At 37.6% G+C, this 25,626-nt stretch overlaps 1 protein-coding gene across 5 annotated transcripts in view; it reads left to right on the top strand.

The window, feature by feature from the left end:
• LOC149168037 (phosphoinositide phosphatase SAC2-like) overlaps positions 1 to 25,626 on the top strand; it is a 408,861-nt gene that overhangs the window by 47,774 nt on the left and 335,461 nt on the right. For all 5 annotated transcript variants that reach the window (XM_089433313.1, XM_089433311.1, XM_089433308.1 and 2 more), the window contains one exon: positions 3,416 to 3,620. In XM_089433313.1, the coding sequence (XP_089289439.1) occupies positions 3,416 to 3,620 (205 nt within the window). The remainder of the gene's footprint in view (positions 1 to 3,415; positions 3,621 to 25,626) is intronic.

The raw sequence follows: 25,626 nt of genomic DNA, 5'->3' as shown, positions 1-25,626 counted from the left end.
CGCATTGGGTTTTTCTAGGGACACGTTGTCCAAAAATAACGACGTCCCTTGTGTGTTTGTATCATATATTTTTAGTTTATGATCTGTATGTCAGTGTAGTCTGCAGTAGTGTTTTTCATCACTATTTATAAATTAGATAACTTGTTAAATGTAATAACAAGTAGGAGATGATAAACCAGTGATTGCAGTAGGTTTTCTGATGTGTAGATTCAGAAATTTTCACATGGCCGACAAACTCATGGAATAATGCAAGCAGGGACCACTTCATTGTATTAACCACCGAACGAAACCTAAAATCTAAAAATCACAGTAATTGAATATGCTAAAAAGTCCATTTCAACCTTGATTCCTACAAAACCTGTTCTCTATTTAACAGGTACTTCTCTCTGCATCTAAGTAGCCAACTCTTAGTCTCCTGAGGGAGCATTCCAACATCTACAGACAAGATTACATAACAAACCCTGTTGAACTGAAATCAGACCTCAATCTACCAAATCCTCTATTACAAAATTAAAACCAAAAAGGTTTCAATGATCAATAACCGATTGGTCATAAATTCCTTTAGACACAGAATATGGATGTTGCAGAGTATTATTTTTAAATACCCAATTCGAAAATTCATGAGAGCATTTTAAATTTCAATCAAGTTGACAGGAAAGGCGCCCAAAAACATTTGAAAATACATGAAACTCAATAATTTATGAGCTCGAAACGTTAGGAAACATAGAAGAAAACCAAAAAATATATAAGAAACGTGATGGAGTTGAACCCAATAGCGGAGAATCAGAGGTGTAGGATCCAAGATCTGAAGCTTACCTGGTCTGGATAGCTTGTTTGAACCAAAGCTTTATTATACACAAGTGACAATCACAAATCCTACAAGGCTGAAGTATGTATAAGTTGCACGGTAGCTAAATTTCCCTTGCAGGATCCATTTCCCCAACATAGGATCTGTTTCGACCATGCAGGATCTGTTTCTAGCAAATCGAGTTGCGCCACGTGGCTGTTTTCTGCACGGATCCAGGCGGATCTCGATCCGGATTAGATCTGCGGATCCTAGACTCCCCTGTACCGGATCTGGTAACTTAGCTAAAATCCTTGTATTGGATATGGATAGTTTTAGTGCTTGTGACCTAATAATCACAATCTTTGTCTTGCTTGTGTTTTAACTTTTTTAAGTCTTTAAAGCTAGCTGGAGGTATCTGGTGTTCATAGTTGTTTATTAATATATTTGATACTTCACCCTAGTAGGATTATGCCTTTTGTATAAACGATGAGTGTTATTGTTAGTTTTAACAATGTTTTCACAGAACAACCCATCTCAATCCAGGGATTATTTGAGCTGATCTATGTGAACCTTAAATAGGGATGGGAGTGGGCATAGTGGGGGGTTTGCTTAGCCATATTTAATATGAATTTCTTGTTCAACCTCCTCTTTTTTCTTGTCTGTACAACCGTTTCTTATGGTTTATGATTCAATGTTTAAAATTTGAATGTTATTAGTTTTACTGCTTTACTTAATAAAATCCATTAACCTAATTCATTTCTCAAGTTTATTTTCTTTTTGTTGTAATGATGATCTCAAACATTATAATGTAATATGTTTTTAGAAAAAAGGAACTTGAGAGCATTGTGTCAAGATCTTGCCTTAGTTAAAACTCGATACACCCCAGCATAGGAAAAAAGTAGTGGTGGATGCCATACTGGTAGTGCATGATATACTATCAGTAATGGAAGTGCAACAATGCCAAAGCCATGATGTACAAGCAGGATACTATAGATTGCAACAAAAGATGAAAGATTCACCATCACAAACTGACCCAAGGTCATAGTAGAGATCATTAAATTCCCTTAGTTCATCATACCAAAGAAACCCTCATGAAGATAAATATAGTCATTGGGAAACAATGGTTTAGTTCAACAAAATCCATTACCTAAAGTAATAGTTTCTGAACATGTCAAAACCTAAGCTGCAGGAAAAGTCCCACTCCATGTTTCTGGGCTGGAAAATGGAAATATAAACGGCTGGAAACATCATGAGATGTTTTGGGCAGTTGCACGATTTGGCTATATGCCTCAAAATGTGAGCCCACGTTTCCTAAGTGTTTTGGCTCAGACAACATATGTTTCAGCCAAATAAGGTGCAATTTGGGCCAAAAAGTGCTTAGTGCATGGGAGTCACAAAGAGCACACAAATGCCTAATGACAGGAAAACATTGACAAATTATCTGAAATCATTCTAATTTTCTTGATCATTTTATTCAAATTTGCAAGATAATGTTGTATTTAAAAAAAATCATTTGTTCGAAATGTTGTCTTTTTGTAATTTAAAGGCCATGCTTCTGCATTTCCAAAATTTGGTGGGTTAACCTTTCCATGGTACCTGTTCCCACATTTCATGCAACTTAGATCAAAAGTTAAAGCTGATGCTAGGCAGAAGTGTATTGTCAGAACTGTGTAGCAGCTGCTGAGCTGGACCAGATAAAACATGGTAGAAACCCTCAAAACTGGGGTCTCCATATGCTGTATACTTCAAATGCGCATGACCTTGAACCCCATGTTTTCAAACACTGAGAAACGAACATCTTTATCAGGTACCTGCTGTGAGTACAATGCTTTTGGTTCTAGCCTTACCATAATATTTCCCCATGAGCACCAGATCAATGTACTGCCTGTCGGCAAAGCATGGAAATTCACCTCTATGCCCACAAGCCATAAGACGAAAGGTGATGATTGACAGGATGCAAGCTACAAATGAGAAAAGGGTGGCAATGCAAGCGGGGAATGTTTCCAAGAGTCCACAATATATTTGAAAAATAGGCCTGGAGTGTAGAAAAGCATTCCATCACATGGATTTGAGAAAAATAATTAAAGAAACTAGCTCTCTTTTACAAGGCTATTCTTTCTCGTAACATTGACTCTGCAACCCAGCAGGAAAATATAATGTAGGTTGCTGAGAACCCAATAGCATGCATGTTGCAATGTTGGAGTGCTGGAAAAAGCCTAGCTGCCAAGAGACCACAAAATTCGTTTTTAGTGTGAGCAGGTAATCCTTTGCTACCATGGTGGAGGCATAAAGCATAAAAATCAGATGAGGACATATGAAACCCACAAAAAATGATTTTCTAGAGATATCTTTTGCTCTGCCTAGAATGGAAGACAAGCACCATTAGACATGCAAAGGACATCTGTGAAAATATCTGCTTAACCACAAACATTCAACTTATCTTTTTCCATGTCTGGTGAACTGAAATTTCAAATGCAGTCTAGCTTTATTCATAATGAATTTGTTTGATTTTAACTAAAATATATTGCTTACAGAGCACTTAGTTTCATCTTTGACATTTTAAGAAACATAAGCAAGGCTGGCTGTCCTTCATTGCTAACTTACAGTGTTGTGGTGTTGTCTTTTCAGAAGTTTTATATAATAGGAAGGGACAAAAGTAGTACACGGTGGAGAGTGCTAAAAATAGATAGATTGGAATGTTCAGAATTGATTATTGATGAAGACCCTGTCACTTACTCTCCAAGGGAGTGTTGTGATCTACTGCAGAGGATAGATGAAGGGAATCGGGCTACAGGGGGTCTTATGCTTGTAACCAAATGTTATGGAATTGTGGGTATGTACATGCTTTCCTTTTGCTAGTTCCCGTTGGAATTGTGGATATGTACAAGCTTTCCTTTTACTGTCCATTGTTTATTTGCCCAAAATTGTTTTCTTTCAATTTTGTGACTATCATTCTCCGCAAGACTATAATGAAGGCAACATGAGAATCACTTCATCTTTGCAACTATCATTCAATTCAATTCTATAGAGAAGGCAACATGAAAATCACTTCATCTTTGCATAAAAGAAAAATAAATGGCTGTGATTCACTCTGCACCAAGGCTCTTTGTCTTTTCCATCTTCAGTTGTATTTTCCTTCCAGTCTAGTGCTTGAGTGGAGCGCATACATGCAGAGGGATCCATGAATGCCTTTGTAGGACTGCAATTCTAGTGTTTCATAGGATGATTTGTATTAAGTACCTTGACTGCTTCACAAGATGTACTTATGATCTGATTATGTCTTTAAAGTCTTCCCATTTGTACCAGCCTAGTTTTATCTTGAGTTTATACGTGTCCTGAGTAAGGTCAGCAGCCAAAAGGCATGCCCACAGCTATGATAGTTAAGTCACGTTGTAAACCTAAAACTTGATAATGTCAGCAGGCTGCCACTTTATTTCCTTTTTGTTGAAGGAAAGACTGTTGTAACTTGTAATGGAACAGACTTAACATGATTCCATCTGGCGTGGCATATACAAATCTTCCAAACGTTATCCATGTCCTGTCGACAGATTAAAGGTGTATTCTTAGATGATATTTATGAAAACACTTTCACTGTTTCAGCTATTGAAATTAAGGCCGTTGAGCTTTGGCACATAAATTCCTTTCGTAATACAAGATCTATCAGGGCGCTCCAATCTGATGTGAATAATATTCAGGAAGATGCGTTTAAGCATAAAAATATTAAATCAAAGTTTGAACACTATTTTATATGCATTTTGGTGAGCATCATTTCCATTAGTTGCCAATTAAAGCATACTATTGGCAGAATGATGTTAATAAGGACACTCCAAATTTAGACTAAAAGTGCATGATAAACGCACATTGGGGTTTGGAACTTTGTTGCTCCTCTTGGCCAAGACGAAGCAATTCTCACCTGGAGTTGTTTTGAAGGATCCAACATTGTCTAATTGACAGATTTGGTTATAAGTATTAGTAGATTAGGGCCAGTTAATAGAGATTAAAAGAAAAGTGTGATCCAAGTGAAAACTTGTGAAGAATAAGGAATATTGGAAGCATTGTTGCAAAATTCATTATTGGAAAACAATTGCCAGGGGTCATGAACTCGGGACATCAGAAAAATCAGGGAAAATTATCAGCAAAAATTAGATAATAAAAAAATACAAAATATATTCATTTCAAAGATATAAATTCATGACAACATCATGTCATCAGCTAGACACACAAGGAAAGTGCAGTTAAGCTTTAGAAAATGTAAGTGTAACTATTTTCAATTTGCAATAAGGTTCATGAAAGATCTATGAGGCAAAGAACTGTCTCTATAACAACTATTCTTCCTCATATTTCTTGTTAATAGTGATCATGTTAAAATTTAAAAGGCATTCCCTTTTCAATAAGTTCGACAAGTTTTTATGGCTGTTTTGAAAATACTTTAAAAAACTTTGGTTCTGTACAGAGATTATTCAGATTTCAGGTTAAGAAGGTAATTGAACAGGAATTTATTCAGACATTTAGTACCCAATCAGAGTCGCTACTATCTGATTGTTTTCACAATGCTTGAGGTTGGGATGGTGGAATAATTGGACTTGAATATCTCTTGGAAACCCCTTTACGATATGTAAAAGCTGAGATGACACCAAAAATGAGAAGAACAACTATCTGATTGTTTTCACAATGCTTCAGGTTGGGATGGTGGAAGAATTGGACTTGATAATCTTCTGGAAACCCCTGTACAATATGTAAAAGCTGATATGACCCCAAAAATGAGAAGATCAATAAGTTAGAACAATAACCACAAGGAACAGCCCTTTGAAATGTTTCATTTCCTGGTTTTTTGACATGGAGGCTTTCCTCACTGTATTGTTGTTGCTGAAAAGACAATAGTTAAATCACCAGAAACCCAAATTGAAACCCATCATACAAAACCCATGTTTTGAGCTACAACTTGTACAACAGATTTATATTCAGTGTGTTGACCCGCCTACACCTACCTACAAGTTAGTGAGAAAAGCCTTTAACCCCACAAGGTGTGGTTGGTGGCAGGGAACTTAGAGAAGGGTTTGTCACACTAATCCCGACTCTCTCCGTTTGAGCTATCTCCTAGGTTAGCTAAATGGGGTGGTCCCTAATGAAAAATTAAGTTAAAAGATGTGAGTTTCTAGGAGAGTGTTATAGTGAAAATGGATTACTCTTAAGGATTTATGAGCAAAGATGAAGTGAACAACTTGAAATAACAATGCCAATCATTAATATGATTAAAAACCATAAAACCAGTGCCTTATAAGGAATTTGCTCAACAATTTAAAGATATATTTGCTCAAAGTAAAATGCAATGCTCTCAAAAGAGAACACAAAGTCACCCTGAAAATGTAAATAAGAATTGTTAGCACAAGATATGTAAGATACAAAATGCTTTTGAGATAATCAATTTTATAAATCAAAACATGTGAAACATATCTTACCAAAACCCAAAAATTAGTAATTAACTTGGAAATGTAAAAGAAAGGAAGTGCCAAACCAAGACATCAATATGTAATTAGACTTGAAACATGAAAAGAAAACACTTGTTTGAAATGATTACAATACTTGCTTTTGGAATAGACTTTGCATATGAAAACTCAAACCATCAAGAGACAAGTAAAGTAAATGTAATGGAAAGTGCTCTTGGTTAATTTTATTAATTAGCTCTATAACAAGATTACAATTTAACTCTTCAATCCTCAGACCTCACCTTCGCCCAATGATATGGATCTCACAGTGAGGAGTCAATAGAGGAGTAGAGGATCCCTGAGATGTCTACTTTAACCAACTTATGTTGGAGGCTAAATTTTAATGAGGCTTGGAGCCTTCCTACACTAAAACGCCTATATGAAATGCAAATTGTGTTAATTCCCCAAATTAAAATAATGATACATGAAAATGCTTCAAAGAGATTGATTTGCAATGCTTGAAAATGAAATAGTGTTCAACATAAGTTGCATTTGTAACTTCAATTGGAGAAATAAAATTAGGTTACAAGTGTTGCATGTGTTTCATCAATGAATTAAAATGATACAAGTAATTTGCTTGAAAGTAAAATTTGTTTCAAATAGTCAATGACAATAAATTGCTCCAATATTCAAGATAACAATGTAGCATAAAATTGAAGCATGTATTCAAGTGCTCATGAAACAATTTACGAAGGTAAATGGAAACGAATCAAAGTTTGTTAAGAATATAAAATGCTTGCATGTAAAGGATGAATTGCCCAAAGTAAAGTGTAAGCTTGTAGCTTCAAGCAACAATGAGATAGAGAATGCAAAGCTCAAATGAAATTGTAACAAACTTTAACTTAATGAAATGTGATAGTGAGGTTGTGTTAATTCCCAATTAAAGCATGCATGTAAGTGAATGAAATATGAAAGCTTAAACCATGCAAATGTCAATCCACCCAAGAGAAGCTTCCCTCTAAATTGGAAGATAGGATACCATGGGAGAAATCCCAAGCTCCCACAAGAAAATTAGATATTTTATTAATATTACAAAGAGAGGAGGGTCTTTCAAAGTCCTCAACTAAACTTCAAGGAGAGTCCTCACAATAATTGCTTGAAACTTGGACACTAGACCTTCTTTCTTGAGAAAGTAGTGGCAAGATCTCACAAAACTTATGCAAGGGAAACAAGGTGTGATTTTCTTCCAAATGTCCACGACTTAAAGAGGAAAATGGGCAGCCCTCTAGTGAACTCGACTTGGCCAAAATAAGCCTCAAAAGCGCTCACGACATCCTTAGAAATTGAACCCCCAACACTTGCCAAAGGTCCTGCAAACACTTGTTAGATGTTGCGGGAAGTTGCTCTTCAAAATCTGCCACACAAGAGTTAGCAAACAATCCAGACAATGACTGCAAAATAAGTTAAGTATTAATGAAAAAATCAACAAGATAAAATGTATATGTACAATTATAATTTACAAAAGGCTAAGTTAAAGAGTGAGAGTAAGCTCTCATTTTTGTTAGCCATCTTCAAGCTCTTAGATAGCAAATGAAAGAAATGAAGTACAATGTTTTTTAAAAGAGATTTAAATTTAGAAGTTCTCGGCTTGTATACAAGCTATGTGTCAAAATCCCTGCAAAACGACTTTGTAAGATAAAACTATGAAGGTTCAAAGAACAAATGAGAGATCTTTTAAGAATCTATCAAGAGTGAGTTGGTCTCTCCAAAGACTTCCCCTCACGCTTGATTCTGTAATCCCAACAAGATGTTCCCTCTACAAAACTTCAATCAACAATTAGTTCCATGTAGATTTAGCAATAAACAATGATAAAAAACTCTAGAGATTTATTTAAAATCGACTAGAGCATTCTATACCTAGAGCATACTTCTAAATCAAATGTCAATGCAAGATTGCTCTACATTAACAAATCTAAAAGAGCATATGGAAGCAAATTAGATCAAAGCATGAGTAAAAGGAATTATACCAATGCTCAACAATTCATCACACTCGAAAATGAGGAACACCTCATGAATGAAACCCCAAAGTCTTTATTGATATTTCTGAAAATGTGCAAGGTAGCAGCACTTCCGCAAGCACAATAGCTAGTAACAATCTTATGCAATGTGAGAGCCTATGGCTCTATTATATAGAGAGTTGGGAGCAAATCCCAATGAAGAATGACAATGACAAATGACATTGGAGCCAATCCCAATGTAGAAGTGATTAAACAAGTGGCATGAAGTGACAATCCCAAAGATAAATTTGAATTTGTTGAATGGAACAACAGTGCCAAGTGTAAAAATCGAATTCTGGCAAGTGGACATCATTTTTTTCTTCCCTTATGTGCCAAATTCGAATTTTATGGTGGAATGGCAAGTGTATATGGGTGGTAACCCATGTGGGGACAATTTTCCACAAAAATCTCTACCAAATATTCTCCCAAATCCTCCCAAATGTGCATTAACCTCACAAATTCAAATTTCCAAGCAACTTTTTCATTTAATGCCAGAAATTCGATTTTATTTGAGCACATGTCCTTTCCTTGATTTTAGGAGTCCACATCACCATGAGACTTTACTTTAACTCCCCCATAATTTTCCACCTCATTTCCACAAAATTTAGCATGTGTGGATATTTATTTTTCTCCATTTATTTAATTTTTGGCTTAATTAATTGCTAGATTTCTCACTAAACTTAGGAAAAGTGGGTTTTGAGGGTCCAAAACACAGTATTAACCCCTCAAAGTGTGTCATAGTAGAAAGTTGAGGGTGAGAGGTGTAATTTTGATTACTCATACTCAATACAACTTCTCTAGACTACACTTATTACAATTTAAATACAATTTTATTTGCAATTTTTGACCTGCGGAAATCTAAAAAATAAAAAAATGACTACCTAGACCTAACCAAATTCCACAATTTTTTTTGTGTGATCTAGTATGGTAATATACATCGACTCTAGACACTAAGATGTGTCAGGGGCTCAACCTTCAAACCGTCACCCCGACTTTGGGGTAAAATGTGAGTGGAAAAACCTAGAAAATTTTCCGCCTCTTAAAAAGAAGGGATAATTAACCAGATAAAAAAAACACTCCAAGGTGTACTCGTTCGCTGATCGAGTCCCAACACATCCTAGGCTTGTTACAGACTCAAAATTCATCATTACTAGTATCACTTATTACAATTCTCCGTAGGGTGTGGAATCTGCGTACAAAAAAGATGATGAGAAGATAGAAGTAGAGTTAAAAAACTCTGTTGAGTGACGATATCTGATGGTACAAGTGTGATCTGGATCATCCTTAGGCATGGAGTCTTCATATAATCATCAGGTGCCACTCTAGTGGTCAACATTTGGCTCCATATGGGGATGCATGCTAGATATGAAGTGATAGTGTGCAAAACCTGGAATCTATATCTACCGAAAAAAGACATATATTAGCAGTATCCATTCAAAATATCATGAAAAGAAATCAAGTACAAAAATGAAAAAATGAAAATTTATTCTAAGAGCCTAAATGACAATTTATTCATGAAATAAACCTACTTAAACAAAAATGACACGAGATAATGTTAGAAATATGATACAAAAAAATGCCCCATGGCATCAGATGTCTTCGGTGAAATCCATCTTGAGAACCTGCCTACTCACAGGCAAGTCCATAGGTTCTTTCTTTCATGTGCCTTGCCCAATTCTGACTATCTTGGGATTATGACTTGCCCCAATTTTAACATGTTTGTGGCCATCAGATATACCAAACCTCTTCCTTTTCCTTTTCCGACTATTGATGCGTTGAGGCTTGATCTTGCTCAAAACTGGTGGTTCATTTTTTATATCTTTTTTCTTTTTTCTTTTCTTCTTGGTTAGTTGCGGTGGTGATGATGATGCATTTATTTCCAATCCTACTGCTTTGTCTTGAAAATGCTCTGATGGAAAATTTGAAGTACCCAATCTTTTTGGGCTCTGCCTAATCTCTTCATTTTGAATATGTTCTATTAAGGGGGGAAGGAAATTTGTCAACATTGCATCACTCCCTGTTTGGCATGATCTATAGATAATCTCATTGTTGGGTTTCCTTGGATATTCAACATGATATCTTTTCTCTAATTCTCGATCAAGTCTGACAAAGGTATTATCAGGCATGGGGATGGTGGCATATGATAAGTCCATTTGAAGGCTGCCACCTAGATCTGATGCCCATTTTCTTGATAGGAGCATTCCCCATGAATCTGGAACATCTATCACAACAATATCCATAGTCATTATTCTATCTGTGTATGCAACTAGGAAAACTTGTAAATCTTTAATTATCCCACACACTTCAATTCTTAGAATCCATTGAAGCCCCTGAATCAAGCATGCAGTTGTGTAAAAGACGATCATTCACTATCAAAGAAACATAAAATGGTAGATGAGCTTCATTCCTCACATAACAGTTCATACTTTTCAATACAATTTCCTCATTTTCCGGTTCGTCACTAGGATTTTCTTCCCTTTGAGTAACTTCAACGGGACTTAGTAACTTGGCCCTTTGAGATGGTATCTTTAAAAGTTCTGTTACTGGAATATAAACCTTTGCATTATTCACCCAATTGCCCAAGTCAAAATTCAATTTTGAAGTAGGAGGAGAAAAATTTATGTGATTATTCCAGTCTTGGATATCCCTTCTCTGATAAGTCATCCCTTTGTATTTTGCCATAGCAGGAATCTGTCCAAATGTAGGTTTTTCCCCAAAAATCTTAGTGACCTCGTCAAAATCTGCAATCATATTGTAAACCCCAAGATTATTGGGCCTATGGTCAATCTCTTGATTTCTCTCAAAGGTGTATATCTGATCTTCCATGGAGAACATATTGATTTGACCACTTGTCCCTCCTAACATGCCAATTTCCATGATTCTCTTCACATATGGGCATGTGGCTTTTTCATGGAACTCATTACATGGCCTACAAAAAGGGGGAATCTGATCTACCATGTTGGTGGATTCTAATGGATTTGGAGGCCTATGCTCCTGTTGAGGGCCTTTATTATTTTGCCATCTATCATTTGGCCTAGTTTGGAATCTTTGCACTTGTGATCTCTCCATGGCCACCAACCTATTTTGCATGGTTTGCATTTCTTTGATGTGATTTGCTTCCATGCTCTTGATGAATTGAGTTAATTCTTTAATAGGATCATGTGTAGTCTCTTCCTTGGCACTGCCTTTGTAATCATTTGATTTTGATGGCCCTCTATTGAAACTAGGAATTTCAAATTTTCCTGACTGCTTTCTAGCCCTTTCTATCTTCAAGGCTTCAGATTGAGCTACACTTATTCGTAGGCTCCTTCCTCTTCAACTCATAGGCAGTGTCAACCCCAAAAGCATCTAGATATGAGCATAAAAGAAATTCATTAGGAGGTTTAACAGTAGTAGGCATGCTTTTTACTAATTCATTGAATGTCTTGTTAAACTCCTCCATGGTCTCATTCTCATTTTTCTTCATTTTGCTAATGGCATTGATCAAATGCCTATTTTCCTTCTTCTCTCCAAACTTATCTAAAAATGCAGTCAGAATGGCTTGTAAAGAGTTATATGAGTTAGCAGGTTGCTTAGTGAGCCAATCAAGAACATCCTCTTTTAAAGATAAAACAAAAAGCCTCATCTTCACATCCTCATAATTAGCAGTGTTACACCATTTAAAGATACAAACATTAAAGTTTCTCACATGTGATGTAGCACTAATGGCATTGTTACCTTGAAAGGACGACAACTTTTCAATAGCCTTGTCAAGGATATTGTAAGGATAGCCATTTATGTTAGTGAAGTCACAAGGAGAAAAAAAATCATTCATGATGCTAGGCTCTACTTGTTCTTGAAAAAGCAAATGAATATCAGAAATAGCCTCTTGCCCAAGACTAGCAAGAGCTCTACTACGAGAAAGTCTATTCAACCTCTCTCTAAAAACCCTTTCAGGATCAGGAGAGGGGCTAACTAGACCACTTGAATTTCTCCTAGTAGAGACTCTTGCAAAATTTGGATTGAGTGGAGTCGCCACTTGAGCAAGAATCTAAATCTAAAGTTCAAAATGCTAAAACCAAAAGGTTAGTCGATTTTTCCCAGGTACAAGAAGACTTGTCCCCGACAACGGCGCCAAAGATGTTGACCTTGCCACCTACACCTACCTACAAGTTAGTGAGAAAAGCCTTCAACCCCACAAGGTGTGGTTGGTGGCAGGGAACTCAGAGAAGGGGCTGTCACACTAATCTCGACTCTCTCCATTTGAGCTATTTCCTAGGTTCGCTAAGGGGGGTGGTCCCTAATGGAAAATTAAGTTAAAAGTTGTGAGTTTCTAGGAGAGTGTTATAGTGAAAATGGATTACTCTTAAGTATTTATGAGCAGAGTTGAAGTGAGCAACTTGAAATAACAATGCCAATCATTAATATGATTAAAAACCATAAAACCAATGCCTTATAAGGAATTTGCTCAACAATTTAAAGATATATTTGCTCAAAATAAAATGCAATGCTCTCAAAAGAGAAAACAAAGTCGCCTTGAAATGTAAATAAGAATTGTTAGTGCAAGATATGTAAGATACAAAATGCTTTTGAGATAATCAACTTTATAAATCAAAACATGGGAAACATATCTTCCCAAAACCCAAAAATTAGTAATTAACTTGGAAATGTAAAAGAAAGGAAGTGCCAAAGTTCAAACCAAGACATCAATATGCAATTAGACTTGAAACATGAAAAGTGTTAAGATTAGGTATGTTCTATGCTAGAGCAATTTATTTAAATTTTCACAGTTAGCAATCACATCAGCATTACGATAAACTGCAGATAGAACATAAATATAATATGCAGAAGACAAGCCAAGACAAGAGGACACAAGATATGGCACAAGCCAGGGACAAACCCCACAATGTGTGGGGAAACCCTTGATCAATTCTTCTTTTATCTTCAAAGTTCAGCAGAGAGAGATGGTACAAATACATGACTTGCCAAAATAAGAGATCAGACATCAGAGATATTTCATCATGAAGATGACAGGATAGTTCCGATGACAAGGAATGCAGATCTGAACTCAGGTGAAGGCACACTTCTCAGTCCTCATACTTCAACTGATTCACCATGCTGCATTCACCATCATGCTTTCAAGCTATTAAATAACTAAGCCCTTCAAGGGCTTCAGTCCACCTAGGAGAGTCTCTCCTAATCCATGCTGCCATCCGAACTCAAAGCAAACTGTAATACTGCGTTGGAACAACCTTAGCTGCTTGCTATGGCTTGCAGCCTAGCAAAGCAGCTAGCTGTAGCTGTAGACTCCCTAGTGACTGCTGATCCCAAATGTACCTTATCCATGCCTTAGAACAACAGTATTTAACACGTTGTTACAGCGATTTCCATGCTGCTCCTTTATGCTGATATATGTCTCCTTTATATTGCTACATCTTCACTTGTTGTTCCTTTCACGGAGATCATCGTTGATGTACATTCACATTAGTGCCACTGAGATCAAATTTGTGAGATCATCTTTCATACCACCATTCAAAGAGTTGTTTCGGGATCAGGACTCATGATCCTATAACTGTACAGAGATCATTCCTTGATATCGATATGTACAGTGATCATATGTTGCATCTAACTTGAACGTTAACATCATTACAGATTTGAATGCCGAGATGATATATGAAAAGATCTTCTACATAGTGATGCTAAGAATGTAGCCCTACTTCATTGTTGTTCATTATTCTGAGACTGCTACAGGAATATCACCTAGATCTACTGCATCAAAGATATGTCGATACCAAAGTTATGCTTGGAGAGAATGTCGAGGTTACTAGAGGCAAATCCAAACCCTTATCCGCGGTTGCTTCTGAGATTGAATACCCTTCATTGTAATGTCGAGGTTGTCATGATTATGCCGAGAATGTATACCGAGACTGCTACAGGAAAATACCCTTCATTGTAATGTCGAGGTTGTCATAGCAACTGTAGAATCATTGTTATTACTGCGGTTAGTTATTATGTCAATACTGTACCTCTGAAAGAGCAGAGATATCTTTATGCTGAGATTATCTATCCATCTGAGGTTCCTTCTGTTCTATCCAACCGAGATCTAGCTTGACTGCACCTTATACCCATCCGAGGTGCAGTCAAGCCCTTCACCGAAAATCCCTGCGGCTCTGCTCCATCTAGAATATGTGAAATTTCAAAGAGAATTTGCGAGTTGTGTTCATCTTCTTAAGCTACGTCAACATAAACGAGTCTCTGCGTTTAGGCTTCAACAAACAGCGTGTTATTTATCACCACGGCTAGATGACAGTGGCACCCTAGACTGCGTATAGAAGTCCCTTAAGGGCTTCATATAGAAGTTTCCTTTTACTGCGTTTATCATATGGCTAGCGTAATGCTAGGCGTAAGGCCAGCGTAATGCCATGCGTATATGTATGAAGTGTTTCCATGAACAGCGTAGGGTTTCACTTCCTGAACAACGTATAGAGATTCATCATGAACAGCATATAGGTTTGCATACTGACTGTAATTTAGGGCATCATCTGCGTGAGAGCTAGGGCATCATCCAGGCCAGCGTATTCTATGATCTCTCCTTCTCCAAAAACCCAAGATGTGGAGAGGAGGGGATCACTCAAGAATACATATTCAAATGACATCAAATATTCATCAATTTATACTAAAACAAGGATGATGAATAGACACGTCGGTTGGGCTTCTAGAGCCTACATAAGAGCTGGTCGGCTTGATAATAATTACATAAACAAAATAAATTCATATCTCCATAATTACTTATCGGAATCGGATGATCTTTGGATCAATCCTACACCTCTCGACGAGAGGGATCCAATAAAAATATCAGCTACCATAAATAAGCCGACCCACATGGAGTTTGGCCCTAGTTGCCAATTTAACAAAAAGAAAACACTTGTTTGAAATGATTACAATACTTGTTTTTGGAATAGACTTTGCATATGAAAATACAAGCCATCAACAAACAAGTAAAGTAAATGTAATGGAAAATGCTCTTGGTTAATTTTATTAATTAGCTCTACAACAAGATTACAATTTAACTCTTCAATCCTCAGACCTCACCCTCGCCCAATGATATGGATCTCACAATGAGGAGTCAATAGAGGAGTAGAGGATCCCTACGATGTCTACTTCAACCAACTTATGTTGGAGGTAAAATTTTTATGAGGCTTGGAGCCTTCTTACACTAAAATGCTTAGACGAAATGCAAATTGTGTTAATTCCCCAAATTAAAATGATGATACATGCAAATGCTTCAAAGAGATTGATTTGCAGTGCTTGAAAATGAAAAAGTGTTTAACATAAGTTGCATTTATAAATTCAATTGGAGGAATAAAATTAGGTTACAAGTGTTGCATGTGTTTCATCAATGAATTAAAATGATACAAGTAATTTGCTTGAAAGTAAAATTTGTTTCAAATAGACAATGACAATAAATTGCTCCAATATTCAAGATAACAATGTAGCATAAAATTGAAGCATGTATTCAAGTGCTCATGAAACAATTTACGAAGGTAAATGGAAACGAATCAAAGTTTGTTAAGAATATAAAATGCTTGCATGTAAAGGATGAATTGCCCAAAGTAAAGTGTAAGCTTGTAGCTTCAAGCAACAATGAGATAGAGAATGCAAAGCTCAAATGAAATTGTAACAAACTTTAACTTAATGAAATGTGATAGTGAGGTTGTGTTAATTCCCAATTACAACATGCATGTAAGTGAATGAAGTATGAAAGCATAAACCATGCAAATGTCAATCCACCCAAGAGAAGCTTCCCTCTAAATGGGGAGATAGGATACCATGGGAGAATTCCCAAGCTCCCGCAAGAAAATTGGATCTTTTATTAATATTACAAAGAGAGGAGGGTCCTTCAAAGTCCTCAACTAAACTTCAAGGAGAGTCCTCACAATAATTGCTTGAAACTTGGACACTAGACCTCCTTTCTTGAGAAAGTAGTGACAAGATCTCACAAAACTTATGCAAGGGAAACAAGGTGTGAGTTTCCTCCAAATGCCCACGACTTAAAGAGGAAAATGGGCAGCCCTCTAGTGAACTCGACTTGGCCAAAATAAGCTTCAAAAGGGCTCACGACATCCTTGGAAATCGAACCCCCAACACTTGCCAAAGGTCCTGCAAACACTTGTTAGATGTTGCGGGAAGTTGCTCTTCAAAATCTGCCACACAAGAGTTAGCAAACAATCCAAACAATGGCTGCAAAATAAGTTAAGTATTAATGGAAATATCAACAAGATAAAATGTATATGTACAATTATAGTTTACAAAAGGCTAAGTTAAAGAGTGAGAGTAAACTCTCGTTTTTGTTTAGCCATCTTCAAGCTCTTAGATAGCAAATGAAAGAAATGAAGTACAATGTTTTTTAAAAGAGATTTAAATTTAGAAGTTCTCGGCTTATATACAAGCTATGTGTCGAAATCCCTGCAAAACGACTTTGTAAGATAAAACTATGAAGGTTCAAAGAACAAATGAGAGATCTTTTAAGAATCTATCAAGAGTGGGTTGGTCTCTCCAAAGACTTCCCCTTACGCTTGATTTTGTAATCCCAACAAGATGTTTCCTCTACAAAACTTCAATCAAGCATTAGTTCCATATAGATTTAGCAATAAACAATGATAAAAAAACTCTAGAGATTTATTTAAAATCGACTAGAGCATTCTATACCTAGAGCATACTTCTAAATCAAATGTCAATGCAAGATTGCTTTACATTAACAAATCTAGAAGAGCATATGGAAGCAAATTAGATCAAAGCATGAGTAAAATGAATTATACCAATGCTCAACAATTCATCACACTCGAAAATGAGGAACACCTTATGAATGAAACCCCAAAGTTTTTATTGATATTTCTGAAAATGTACAAGGCAGCAGTGCTTCCGCAAGTACAATAGCTAGTAACAATCTTATGCAATGTGAGAGCCCATGGCTCTATTATATAGAGAGTTGGGAGCAAATCCCAATGAAGAATAACAATGACAAATGACATTGGAGCCAACCCCAATGTAGAAGTGATTAAACAAGTGGCATGAGGTGACAATCCCAAAGAGAAATTCGAATTTGTTGAATGGAGCAACAATGCCAAGTGTAAAAATCGAATTTTGGCAAGTGGACATCATTTTCTTCTTCCCTTATGTGCCAAATTCGAATTTTATGGTGGAATGACAAGTGTATATGGGTGGTAACCCATGTGGGGACAATTTCCTACAAAAATCTCCACCAAATATTCTCCCAAATCCTTCCAAATGTGCATTAACTTCACAAATTTGAATTTCCAAGCAACTTTTTCATTTAATGCCAGAAATTCGATTTTATTTGAGCACATGTCCTTTCCTTGATTTTAGGAGTCCACATCACCATGAGACTTCACTTTAACTCCCCCATAATTTTCCACCTCATTTCCACAACATTTAGCATGTGTGGATATTTATTTTTCTCCATTTATTTAATTTCTGGCTTAATTAATTGCTAGATTTCCCACTAAACTTAGGAAAAGTGGGTTTGAGGGTCCAAAACACATTATTAACCCCTCAAAGTGTGTCATAGTAGAAAATTGAGGGTGTGAGGTGTAATTTTGATTACTCATACCCCATACAACTTCTCTAGGCTACACTTATTACAATTTAAATACAATTTTATTTGCAATTTTTGACTTATGGAAATCTAAAAAATAAAAAAATGACTACCTAGACCTAACCAAATTCCACAATTTTTTTTGTGTGATCTAGTATGGTAATATACATCGACTCTAGACACTAAGATGTGTCAGGGGCTCAACCTTCAAACCGTCACCCTGGCTTTGGGGTGAAACATGAGTGAAAAAACCTAGAAAATTATCTACCTCTGAAAGAAGGGATAATTAACCAGATAAAAAAAACACTCCAAGGTGTACTTGTTTGCTGATCGAGTCCCAACATCCTAGGCTTGTTACAGACTCAAAACTCATCATTACTAGTATCACTTATTACAACTCCCCCTAGGGTGTGGAATCTGGGTACAAGAAAGATGATGAAAAGATAGAAGTGGAGTTGAAAAACTTTGTTGACTGACGATATCTGATGGTACATGTGTCCTCTGGATCATCCTTGGGCATGAAATTTTCATATAATCATTAGGTGCCACTCCAATGGTCAACACAGTGTAATAACAAAAGATGGATGGGAAAAATGATATATTGTTGAGTTGTCATTGTCCACTATCAAAACTGAAGATACATGCCTAAAATATGCACAAAATATGCCCATAACGACCCTAAAATTTGTCCATATCATCCCAAAGATTTGCGTGGAACATCTTGGGGATTGCTGGCAAGTCTCTAAGTCCCTGATAAAGTCCCCAACCGATTGGGGACATTTACTAGGGTTCCCCGAGTCCCCAAAATGTTGGAATGGTGGGTATGGGGAATTATTTGTGGGGGACCGAGTCCTGGTTCAACATGGTTTGAAATAGAAAGAGATGTATTTACTATTTACTACATAGAATTATGTGGAAAACTTAATTTTAATAACTCTGATTTTGAGTGAATTTGTTTAAACTTTATACTGATGTAATGAACAACTGGGCTGAATCTAAGTTGATTTAATATGTTTAATATGTACTCATAGATTTGTTTTTACTGCTGGTTTAGTTGCTGATTACAAATGTAATTTCTAAATCTGATTTGTGGGTTAGTTCTTGCCCTAATATGTGCTCAACTGATCTAAAAGTTATGTATTTGCAGCGTCTACACTTTGTGTTATCTATCATGATTTGTCATTGCACATTTGGAAGACTGAATAGGATTTATGGTGAAACCAAATTCATGTTAGGGATGAAAATTTTTCCAGTGTTGATATATGACATTTTTGTGAGGTGATGTTTTTATCAAAATGACAAAATTTTCAACATGGTATGTCATGTCCCCAATTTTTATTTTCCACATTAGAGGCAATTTTGGAAAGAGGGGACATTTCCGGTTTTGGGACTTAGGAGAAAAAGGGAAAATTGCAGCTCTAGTGGAATGTGGGGGCCACAAGAAAAAAAAATTTGACCTAAGGAGGGAATTCACACTCTTGGAGGAAAGAGAAGAAAAGGAAGTGCGAATTAGGGGAGAGAGAGAGAGAGAATGGGGACTGTTACCGCTCAAACTAGCAGGGGTCCTAGGAGGGGATCCTAAAAGGGCAACTACTAGGTCAAGGGCAACAATGGAGCAATAACCCACTGTCACCTCAGCTAAGGCTCCTTGCTCTTTACAAACTTTCACTGATGGGCGAGACCCAGTATAAAGGGAATCACAAGATGAGTTGGCCAATGAAAGGATAAGGAGTGATTCCTAAGGCCTATTCACAAGAGAGACTCAATTGTATGGTTTGCTTGCTCGGGAAGCAAGGTGATAAGCTCTCTAGGAAGGGCTAAGAGGGTCTTTGAGGTTAGGGTTTGAGATTATATCTTATCAAGGAAGCCCCTAGATTCAAAAGGCCATAGGAATGCTTGGCGTCTAAGTGATCTTTGTGGAATTGGAGTCAATAAGTTGCGGGACCAAAATTAGGTCAAGTGGACCAAAATTAGGTCAAGGGTATGGAGTTGATCAACTAAGGGTGTACTCAACCTAATTAGGGAAGGGAAGAGGATCAAGGAAATAATCTTCTTTTGATGATTTAATGCAATGATCCTAATGAGGACACTAGCAAAGGGAAAACTAGGGCAATAAATGGTCCCTGAACTAGGGCTTGCTATATCTCGAAATCCCAATCTCAGATTTGCTTCAAATTTGTAGGGCCTCTAGAGAAAACCTCAGCACAATTGTGGACCAAAAATCGAAGTGGTTAGATGGATAGATTGTGAGATAATTGATGCCCTAGGTGACCTATGTAGGCTAGGCCTAGAAAAAGAGAGAGGTGAAAAGAATAAAGTCAAGGAGAATTTATGGTTTGGGAAGAATTCACCCAATCAAGGAGGCCTTCAACAACTTTGCATGACATTTAGAGCATGAGAACAATTGCTGCAAGGACTTTATACTTCGATTTGTAATAAATGATGACTTATCGAGATGTATTTAACATAAATTATCTCTAGGAACATTCTGTCATTCATACATGGCCCATGACATGATGCAATGCTATAAAGAACAAAAATTCCCACAATTTCATATAGAGCAATAGTAAATTTTAGACTTGTATAGCGAATAAACCAACAACATTCACGTGATAAAAGTAAATGACAAGAATAAGCATTAAAAGAGTATTTACATATATAAAAGAGTATATCTAATCATCAAATTATGCCAATAATGAAGCTCCAAGACAAGAGAGAGATATCCAAACATCAAAATTCATCCATAACATCCAAACTCATCCTCCAAAGGAATAGCGAAAATTTCACAAGAGAAAATAGCCCAATCCAAGTGACGACGATGAAAATGAATAATCTCACTTCTATTTATACACTCTCTAATGAATTTGATTTAGCTAAATTAGCCTAATTGAGCCCCTAAAATAAAATAATGTGCATAATAACAATACTTTTGGTGACAAGCCCACCAAATAGCTCAATAATGTAAAGATAAGCCTCTCAAGAAGGTAGAACGATCAACATAATGAGTCGTTGGGCCATTGAGAAGGCCAAATGAAGTCCAAGGGGTGCCATGATGTAGATACGGACTCAAACATAGTGGACAAGGGGTTGGCCCCTTGTTTTCCAAGCAAGAACCTGTGGTGCTCCCAAGTGGGTTAGAGGCACAAGGACATTGTCATGGGTCTCCAAGTGGATCGAAAATTCCTGTAGACCATCTGTAAGGGATAGGATGGTGATGCAAGCCCTCCCTCTGCAGTGGGAGATATTGTCTATGTTGGCATTATGATTCTGGTATGGCTCTATGGTACAGATGTTGTACTTGATGGCAACACCCTCAAGTGGCAATGCTTTGATCAGGCTCTCAAAATGTTGGAAATTAAGAGGTACGCAGGAGATTAGTTCAAAAGGTGCGTACTCGCAGGTACGCCGTGAAGGGACTGCGGCCACACTCGCAGGTCACCCGTTCAGAAGGTGCGTACCCCCAGTTCACTTACTTCAAGGCAGAGAAGCGCGTTCACGTGGGGTTTCCTATGTTTGGCCCGTGGTATTTAGCCCGCCGTTCTTGATTCTATGGTTTTGGCCCGTGGTATAGGATCTATTTTAGCCCCGCTTTGGATCCCTTGTATTGGTTATTGATGGTTTTGCCCCATGGTGTGAATAAGGGCTTAACTATAAATAGAGAAGGAGATCACTTGGCTAATGCATCTTTTGCAAATTGAATATCTTAAGATCTGAAATATTGGGTTATTGTTTTAAAAGCTTGATCTATATAAAAGTGAAGTTGAAAGCGAATCTATGAAGGGTGATCTCTCGAGCGCATGATCAGATCTGAGCATCTGACTATCTGTGGCACACTGGGGGACTGCCAATTCGGCCCTAATAAGAGGTACGCAGGTGATTAATGGTGCAAGTGCGTGGGTACGCAGAGCAGAAGAAGGAGCTTTGCGTGGGTACGCAGAGCAGAAGGCGCAGTGCGTGGGTACGCAGCACGACAGAGGTTCAGGTGCGTAGGCACAGTGAAAGTACGCGGCGCTTCAAAAGCCGCAGGTGCGTAGGTACGCAGCGCGATAGCATCTGTGGGTGCGTGGCTACAGTAGCAGTACGTAGCGCGATAGCATCTGTGGGTGCGTACCTACAGTAACAGTACGCGGCGTGATTGAAGAAACAGTGCGTGGGTACGCGGTGCAGCAGAAGGCTCTCTGCGGGTATACGCAGGGGAGCAGAAGGTGAAGTGCGGAGCCACGCAGGCCAGATAAAGAAAAACTGCGGATCTGTCTTAAGACCTTTTGTTGGCTGAATTTTTCTGTTGATAAGGTGTTCTGGGTTTAGTTTACTGTTATTGTTGATCTGGTTACTGCAGTTGACTGGGTGATTTACTTGTACTTGATGATCTCTTGATGTTTATGGATCCAGTTTGAAAATTTATGAAAAGTGGTCCTTGAAAGAAAAGAAGTAGGGGGTTGTAGCTCCCTTCCAGGAGAAACTAGAAAACGAGAGAGAGTTGTAGCTCTCTGCAGGTTGCAGCCTGCGTACTGGTAAAGGACTGCACCAGTACAAAACCATTGTAAAAGGAGTTTCTAATTTGAAAGAAGATAGAGACATATTGCAGCAGGTGGTTTTCACCCACATTAGGTTTCCACCTTACATCTGGTGTTCTTTGGTGTGACTATCTGTTTTCTTTGTTCATGCTCATTATTTTATGGTACTGATATGCAAAAATAATTCAAAGTATAAATAAGGAAGATTTATTAAAAGAACTTGATAATACTGATTCACCCCCCCTTCTTAGTATTATTTCCAACAGTCTAGATCTTGAAACATCTGCCCAGTGTATGGTGCAAGTGAGGGGTCGACTGGGTATGGTGAACTAGGTGCATCATCCTCATTCAAAAGGCAGAACACAAGCGATCAATGATCGATGTTGGGGATCCATGAAGTAATCTTTGCTAGTGGAGGCCCATGGCTCTCAATGCTCACCCTACAAGTGTCAATGTGGCCCTCTGGAGGGCTAGCACTCCGTATAGGGAGACCAAGCCCCAAATGAAGACCCATCTGCAATCCTGCATAAGATTCAATGCATCCCCTTGCTCTCCAATACAACAAGTCATTATAATAATAAAGTAATAAATCTTATAAGTCATGGAATCAATGGGGCACTTCATGGTGGCATGCCCTTCCATAGTGGGTTTTGGCATGTACAAGTGTCTCCAAGCTCAATAGGGGGTTAACCAAGGACCCTATTAGGTGGTTTCAACCTCTAGAGGGGGTGACATGTCCATTGTACATCTTTTAAGTGATAGGTGGCAAATGATATAATAATGGAATGGAGTGGGGATTAGGGGAATCATCCAGACCACATGTCAAGGTGCAAGGGTAGCTATAATAAAGGATGCCCACACCTGGGTATATGAGTGAAGGAGGGAGCAAATCATGGTACATGAGTTACCTCGAACTTTGTTTTTCCACCCTTCTTCATATGCCTTTTGACTTTGATTGATTTTTCTTCATAACTGCTGAGGACTCCAGGGGATGGAGAGCACGATGTGTAATATGTAGTAGTAGATACCCCCTTAAGGTGTGGTGGTTCATCGCCCACTAGGTGTTGGGACAATCATGGGTTCCTTACGTTTGAAAATCAGAAAAGCAGTAAAGATTTTCTTGATCTTGATAATTACTTGTGATGTTTCTTATTATTACGATTCTTTATATCTTCTTTTTTTAGTTCATCAAATAATTACCAAAAACAACAACACATAAAACAATAGACACCAGATGTAGGCACATGCCAGGGCAAAACCCCCCTCGAGGGGAAAACCCAATCAAGATAATTCTTCCTTTCAATAGTATTATTTGAGACTCTTCACCCTAGACCAAGACCAGACCTTCCCTCCACACCAAGTTAGCTTCCCAGAATTTCGACCTCTTCCTAGCAACTTCGACTATGCAGCAACTTACGACAATTGGCAACTTACGACAACAATGAAACTTGGAAGACTTCGATCTCCCAATCCAGGACACGAAACAAAGAGAGAGAGAGAGAGACACCAAAATTTCGATTTTCCTTGTCTCCTTAGACTTCCCCAAACTTGCATTCACTTCGGCTTCCCGGCAACAGACTTCACACCTTTTCCTAGCTAGAAGAGAACTTCACACTTTTTCCCAGCAACAAGAGATTTTCGCACTTCTTCCCAGCTACAAGAGAATTCGAACTTGTGAGAGAATGATGCACCAAATGAACTCGATGACCTTCCTTTTATAGGCTTGATGTGGGGTCGAATAGGGTCCTTAGGCCGACTTGATCTTCTCTTAGGCAGACATGGTGTGGAGGTTACATAATTGATATTTGACTCAATACTTAACCTTTCTACATGATTCAAAAGCCCAAGGAGGGTCTCTTTAAATGTACAATAACTTTATAGACCCAGAATAAATCCTAGAAGTCCTCAATGGGGACTTTGACCTAAAACAAGGTGACCCAAGCATGAAACCCATGCTTTAATAAGTCACAATAATAATAATAAAAATTCTTTTCTTTATTCTTTTGACAAGTACATTACAAGATGACTCAAGTACATTATTGAAGACCGAACTTAGTTACATTTTCCAACACTCCCTCTTAACTAGGGAGGTATTCATAATGTACATATACAATGGAAGATCTCAAACTATATGAACCATGAAGAACTTTAGGAACCGAAATGCCATGGACTAGATTCCTAACCAGGGCAATATATCCAAACAATCACTTAATAGTTTAGGCACCACAATGCCATGGACTAGATTCCTGATCAAGGCAATCCATCTAGGTGGGACTAAGATGGATTCAAGTTTTCAACCCCTTTAGGTACCCTCAGGCTTACTTGCTAACTGTCAAACCAAAATCCAGGTGTGTATCCAAAACAAAGCTCTTTGATCAACACCACCTTTCCAACTTCAGACATCAACACAAAGTGTCAACTAGATGTCTTCCCAGGCAATGCTTCACTCACAAAGCCTCAACACTTGTTGATCCAGTAGATCAAGAATGAGCAATCTCTCTCAATCAAATTGATTGGTATCCAACATGCTATTAAATCCTTTGAGAGATTCACCTGTACAAACACAACCCCAATCAATAATATACTTTCACATGTACATAATCAAATACAAACCTCCGGGGTCTTTCAGGAAACTAGATGTTGCTTCTCAACTTTTCATGGTAGGACTATCAACCGAATCTTTAACAGAAGATTCATCAATCATATGTTTTCCTTCCTACTTCTCATGCAACAACATATCCTCCGAAATTCATTCTTAATTAATACTAAGATATGCCCTCCCTCTCAATCAGGAAGCACCTCTTCATCCAGACTCCCTCTTAATCTTAAGGAGATCTCTTCTATTCATGCTTCCTCCGGGAGATCAACTTCTTCTTTTTGACATCAGAGAACCTTTGTGGCTTCTAACCATTTCATGAGAGTTATCATTATTCCCATCATGCTTATCACATCAATGAGCATCTTCACCATGTTGAAGATAGTGTACCTGCACAACTTTAATAGCAAGTACAACCAAATCTATAGAAGCATGATGTTAGCCATATTAGAATCACGAAAGAATTTCATCTTTATATATATCAAATACCCAAATTACAAAGAAGAGAGACATACTCTTCAACATCTTGCTAGGGACTTTGTTATACACCCTAGACTACTTCATAACAACATTCATTCCATCTAGGGTTTCAATGTGTCTTCCAAAGGTATGACATACCTTACTACAACATATAGCAAATGCTAGAAA

Source organism: Pinus tabuliformis, chromosome 5_1 (assembly GCF_031772625.1).
Source record: "Pinus tabuliformis cultivar Carrire ecotype Pingquan chromosome 5_1, CPIR1, whole genome shotgun sequence".
Lineage (NCBI taxonomy): Eukaryota > Viridiplantae > Streptophyta > Pinopsida > Pinales > Pinaceae > Pinus > Pinus tabuliformis.
The sequence above is the reverse complement of the archived record's forward strand: the minus strand, read 5'-3'. Positions and strand labels throughout refer to the sequence as shown.